At 45.7% G+C, this 6,492-nt stretch overlaps 1 protein-coding gene across 1 annotated transcript; it reads right to left on the reverse strand.

Moving 5' to 3' along the window:
• Nucleotides 1–59: 59 nt before the first annotated feature.
• LOC149366430 (uncharacterized) lies at nt 60–6,172 on the reverse strand. Its single transcript, XM_089550771.1, has one exon. It carries the CDS (start codon nt 5,420–5,422, stop codon nt 4,781–4,783), a length of 642 nt encoding a protein of 213 aa, XP_089406897.1. The 5' UTR covers nt 5,423–6,172; the 3' UTR covers nt 60–4,780.
• Nucleotides 6,173–6,492: the final 320 nt, after the last annotated feature.

The following is a 6,492-nucleotide window of genomic DNA, read 5'->3' on the forward strand; positions in this document are numbered from 1 at the left end:
CCCCCCCCCCCTCCCACTCCCATATTGCAGGTCGGCAAAAAAAGAAACTTGGCGGTTGCTTAAGCTTTTGCCTTTAAAGGGGCTGTGAAACACCTTCCAAGAAGAGCACATCAACTCGCTCAATAACTGCACTGTGTTTTCATGAAAACTTGAGCAAAACAATACAGTTATACAGGCCGCAGAGGACCCATAATCTGGCGAGCCCTTCCGGCTACTTTTTCATGCTCGCACCTGCAAATACAAGTTGAGAGATGGCTATTGGTTAGATTTTTTCAGACGTCAGGCAGCTACCGTGGCCGCGGCTAAGCCGCATAGATGTAGCGGGTCAGAAAGCTCTGCTCCTGGTGGTGAGGCCAGTGGAGGAGCGCTGACATTCCAGCGTGCAAAAGATGACGAGAGAAGAGGGAAAGGAGCGATGACGCTGAAGCTCAAATTTTTACCACAGATAACTCAGCTTCTACAAAGCACATTTAAAAAATCCTTGCTGGACAATACTCATAAAGCGGCATGCTTTAACATGCCAGGCATACCATGATGTTTCAGAGCCCCTTGAAGAGCAGAATGCGATAGCGTGATCCGGACGCCGCCACTTATCGTCAGCTGCTAGTGGGCCCTTTCCAAACCGAAAATGTTTTAGTCACTGGACTACTCGTCCACATTTGCAAGCTTGCACCATCGCCCACAGCAACGCTGCTGTTGCCATCGCTCCTGCAGTAACGTCGTTGTCCAGCAAAATCCCCCATTTCGCAAACAACCAAACCACGTCGTCGTCCCACGAAATCCTGCAATTTGCAAAGAGCCACACCACGACACCACGTGAAACAGCAGAAAATTTTGCCTCATTGCAGCGTCGCACCTGTACCACCCGTTCCGAGACGTCGAACTGGTGTCCCGGCACACAGTTTTTTTTTCGGTGCAAAGAATGACAGCCATCTTGAATGTAGCCATGAAGGAGCGCTGGACACTTACCAGACCCGGGGCACAAATGACGATAGACGAAACGCTACATTAATAACTGGTAAAACGTTGCTAGTAGCCATCAAATGCGTGAGCACGTCAGCTCTCCCATCAGCTACCAAAACATGCCTCAGAAGCACTGCCGTTCCGAGTGGCAGCGCAACTTTTTTCCCTCCATGAACGGTGCAACCACGATTCGAACAGCGGCCCATCCACCAACTATAGACACTCCTTTGAGCACCGAGTGTGCATTTGAAAGTAAAAAAGAAAAAATGAAAAATCCTTTAACTGAATGCTACTGGGCAGAGATATAGAGCAAACATAAATTTGCAACCCCGCTATAACATTGCTGATATCTCGTTTGTCTTGCCTTTACTTACGGTGCCCAGCTGTGGCTTCGACTGAAAGTGGACCGCCCCACTTCAGATTTCCAAATAAAAAAAAGTGAAGGTCGACCTACAATCACAAATACAGTATGTGTCCCGTTTTCCCACAAAGGAACAAGTGTTCTGGATCTAAACAGAAGGAAATCTTGCGTTGTTTGTGCTAGTTTTTGTTTTGGTTTAGGTCGCTCTGAGCCATATCTCCACTCTATCTGAGCCAGGGTTAATCCGTGACTTGTATTTGTTTCTATATCACCTGTGTATTTTTGGGCCATCTTTCAAACCATAGATTTCAAAACACTATAAATAAAGAGATCACTTGTTAGTCAGCAAATGTCCATGTCATGTCCGTAATGTGCTTTTGCTGCCATCATGTGTAAAGGCAGTTGCTTTGCCAAGATGTCAATAGCTTCAGCTTTCTGCAGGCACTCCATCCTTGTGCTTTGTACGGATGAAAAGAAAATTTTATTGATTCGGTCACAAATGCTGGAAACTACTACAACACACAACTACAACTGACAAAACCCTCGAAAGCAGCAAGTAAACCATTTCAAAACTAACCAGCATCACGAAAAAAGCTAATGTAATATTGTAGCTCAAAGTTGAGAGAGTGACAGAATCCTGTTGGGGGGTTTACATTTGAAAACAGACACCAAATAGCAAAAAAAGATCTTTCTTGACATTTCAGCTGCCAGCATGGGGGCTGCGTTCACAATGAAGGCATCACCAAAAGTTGTCTATTTTATATAGCCTTAAAAAATCACCAGAAGGAGCATGTGTATATCGGGCCTAGATTTTCGTCGTTTCGAATCAGCTTGTGTGATGTGTTCTGTACATATGGTTAGAGATTCCATATGCAGCCGTGATGCTGTCATTTTTTTTCTTGCAACGATCCTTGCCTTGTCGCAGTCAGCCCTGTGGCTATCCGTTACTGGGTGCTGATTAGGCGTTGTTAAGAATCCATTTATTTTTCATATCATGAGCTCGCTGCTCCAATTACTTTTTGTAGCATCCTGACTCCTCCAAGTAAACTCAGTTGTGGTTTATGCAGGGGACTGCATCTTTGCCATGGACAAGGACCCCTTACTGGGAGCAGGAACGTCAAGAAAGACCTTTTTTGGTTCGTTGGTGTCTCTGTTTTCCAAAGTATTAGAGCTCACAACGCATAACTATGTCTTTAAAAGGATGGAGTAAATGTTCCTTAAAGGGACACTGAGGAGAAAATGAACTTGGTTTGTATCGACAGAATACCAGCTCATAAACACAAAAAGACCGCTCTTTTTGAAAATAAAGCTCTTGTAAGGTAGAAAAGAGCAAGAACTAAAATACAGGTATTGCCACCATGGACCAATCTCGCAAGTACAAGCGTGATGATGAAATAGGCGAAAAGTACCACAGAACTCCGAGGCTGACAAACGTACATGAAGGGTAAGAGTTTGATCAATATTGAAGTATACAAGTTTTGTTTCAAGCCACTAGTGCGCACTTTTATCACAGGAGGAAGACAGAAAAAAGACAACTTAAATGTTGAAAGTGAAAGAAAGCCTGCAAGTGGCGGCGAAATAGGCGACCAACTGAGTTTTGGTATGCTATGGGGTGCTTCGCAGCTATGCATTCTGCGTGCCCGTATGGTTTTATTATGCACCTTGTTTTACAAGGGCAGAGTGGCTTGCTCCTTGGACGAAGTTCATGCAATGGTATGCAACTGTGACAAGGAAAAAGAGCTATGTGCAGCCAATGTTCATCGTGCCTCCGCATTAGCAAACACATCGCTCAGTGCGTTTGCTTCGTCAACGTACCAAGACACTAGGCTGCATAACCAGCCCTATAAGGATTATTACCACAGAATTTCAATACGCCCGCACATACCAGTTGCTACACATTAGTCGTGACGGTGGCTCGGTGGTGACAGCGATGCTGCCGACTCCTCTCCACTAGGACTTTCTTGCAAGACTTGCCGCCTCAGCCCTCAAAAGCATCGGGTGCTGTGTGGGGTTGAGGTCGCTGAACGCATGCCTAAATTCTCTGCGAGAACTTCGTAGCCGGAATCAGGAAAGGGATCCATCGTAACATTGGTGGCAATGTAAAAGAAGTAACGATGGGTGATAGAGGACTGCAGCATCAGGCTGGCAGTAGTTTTCATTTCGGCTGCTGCGCTCCCGCAGCCAGCAGTCACGGAGTCACTGTTCTCCTATTCGGTTTGGTTTATTGGGGTTTAATGTCCAAAAGCAACTCAGGCTATGAGGGACGCCGTAGTGAAGTGCTCCGGAAATTTCGACCACCTGGGGATCTTTAACGTGCACTGACATCGCACAGTACACAAGCCTCTAGAATTTTGCCTCCATCGAAATTCGGCCGCTGCTGTCGGGATAGAACCCGCACCTGTCGGGTCAGCAGCCGAGTGCCATAACCATTGAGCCACCGCGGTGGGGGTTCTCCTATTTCATCATCAGAGAATCCTGAGTCTGAATTGTAGGAGCAGGAAAAAGGTTTTCAACTACGAATCCAGAACTCTTGGCAATAAATGCACCTTTCACTCCAGGACAAATCGTAACAAAGCTACAAAGTGCCGAACTATCGGATTTTGCTAATAGAAAAAATATGATGGCATCGTCCTCAGTGTCCCTCAATGGTTTTCAACAAACGAAACTCCACAAGCTTTTATAAATAGCAATAATTTTTATGTCAATGGTCCACTTATGTCAATTTTTATGTCAATGCAGTTGCCAAAGGAAGTTTACTCGAGTTTTCGTAACCACAACACAATATGCAAGAACTTGCTGTAGAAATGCTTAAATGCCTCGAAACCATTACCATAAAATGGAATGAGAACAACTGCTGTTGAGACAGTGATAGTTTGCCTCCAAATCTACAGCATGTTTGTCAAGACTGACAATGCTGTCAACATAATCTGTAATAAAAACATGCCACATGCAAAGATAGCGGATATTTGAACAAAAGTTAACGCACAGGAATCTAGTGCAGTAAAGCATTCATTTCTTAAAATCTTAACCAAGAGAATGCTCTAAAGACCTGCAAAGAAAAGCGAGCAATGATTATCATCAGGAGTCTGGGCTTGGTTTCTCTGCTCTTTTGTCCCAATAATACAGTCACAACACAAGCATGGAAGCAATAATAAAACAGCATGCCTCTCTGGTGGCATTACATTCGCTTTTAAAAGAACACAGAACTGCTCTGATGTGAGTATGTCAGTTTGCAACCTAGTGCCAAGCAATGCAGTCACAGTTCACGCACATCACTCAATGCGTTGAAACTAAAGTAGTAAAGTACCAGCCTGGTATGTTCAGGTTCATTATGGAGAAGGAAAAGAGACCGATGAATTGCTTTGTACATTGAAGGCACATAAATTCACATATTTTTTCCCCAACATAGCAAATTAAAAAGTGAGAGAGGTTAGCTAGCAATGGTATTGACATCCCTCAACGAACTGTGGTTTTTGAAGCATGTTGACTTTTTTCATGGCGTTTTAAATCTTGTTTTTCTTTGAACGCCGACGTGCAGAACTGACATTGATAAGGTTTTTCACTGCTATGGGCTCGCACATGCCTTGCAAGGTGTGAACTCTGTTTAAAGACCATTGGGCAGAGGTGGCACTGGAATGGTTTCTCACCCGTGTGGGTGCGAAGGTGCTCCACCAGGCTGTGCCTCACAGCAAAGCTGCTCTCACAGTAGTCACACTTGTATGGACGCTCACCCGTGTGTGTACGAAGATGGTCCATCAGGTTTTGCTTCGCAGCAAAGCTGCTCCCGCAGTGGTCACACTTGTAAGGACGCTCGCCAGTGTGGGTGCGAAGGTGCACAACCAGGTTCCTCCTTCGAGCAAAGCCGCTCTCGCAGTAGTCACACTTGTACGGGCGCTCACCCGTGTGAGTACGAAGATGCTCCACCAGGGTGGGCTTCACAGTAAAGCTCTTCCCGCACTGGTCGCACTGGAACGGACGGTCACACGTTTGGGTGAGAAGGTGCGACTCTTGGGGGCTTTTCTTCATGAAACTCCGACTGCAGAGGGAGGACTGGTGCAGCTGCTTACTGGTGTTTTCCCCAGGTGAGACTCTGAGCATGGGACCAGCCGCGACGAGGCCTGCACCAAGAAAATCAGAGTACTTATAGCGTGCTACAGCCCATCTGGAGGGGCGGCCAGTAACCTGTAAGTGAAGAAGACAATTTTACACAACATTAGGCTAACATTTCATTTCAGGGTCAATGAGTTGTTCCTGAAAAAAAAATTTAACCGAATTTTCTGGTACTTATAAATTAGCATGGAGGTGGACGGATAATGTCTTAGCTTTCGAACAAGTACACAGCATACTCTACAGCCAACTTCAGAGTCAGAGCAACTTAGACAAAGTGCTCACATAATGCCTGGCTTCTTGGGAGGGATCTCGCAAGTCTGTGCAAGTTCTTCACGAATTACAGAATGTCTGTGAGCTTTCACTCGTGACACAGTACACTGCTGGTGAGTGCTTAGCTTTTGTCTATAAAATCTTAAACGTTCATTACCCTGCATGTTGCAGATAAACCTTGAGCAAACTGCTGGAGAAAAACCGCTAGACGACTGATTCCCTTTCGCTAAATGTAGCCAAAAGCTCAAAATATATATCTAAGCTGACCTATCATGATTGAAAACAACACAGTAATTAGCACCATCTCGGGTATCATTTCACAGTGTGCACGTCTGGCAGCTACCATAATTAGTTTACTGTACCAACAAAGCAAGAACCTCCTAAGCTGTTCTGGGAACATCATAAGCAAACAATTTTTTTCCTGTAGCCGAAAAAAAAACAAGGCTTCATGACTAAAAATAGCAGCAGGTTGATATTGTTACGAAGACGAAGCTGGCAGCGGCGTGGGACGGAGCGCTCGCGCTAGGCCAGCGACCATTAAATCATCTCATAGCCATCTGTCAACTCGTCCCATTCCTCAGCTGGCCGTCACGCATCATTGGTGGTTGGTGCGGGTTTCCCTTCATCGCCATCCTGGTCCCGGAGCTTCGGCATCCTGTGCCTGCCGTGGACGTTGGCTGTGGGCACCTGGCTATGACAGATGGCTATGAGATGATTTAATGGCCGCTGGCCTAGCGCGAGCGCTCCGTCTCGTGCCACTGCCAGCTTCGTCTTCGTAACAATATTAC

The sequence above is a fragment of the Amblyomma mixtum genome, chromosome 1, assembly GCF_055824585.1.
Source record: "Amblyomma mixtum isolate Tamu chromosome 1, ASM5582458v1, whole genome shotgun sequence".
NCBI lineage: Eukaryota > Metazoa > Arthropoda > Arachnida > Ixodida > Ixodidae > Amblyomma > Amblyomma mixtum.

Excerpts from the sequence above, each read along its gene's own strand:
- LOC149366430 (XM_089550771.1), bottom strand. The coding sequence starts at position 5,422 with ATGCTCAGAGTCTCACCTGGGGAAAACACCAGTAAGCAGCTGCACCAG.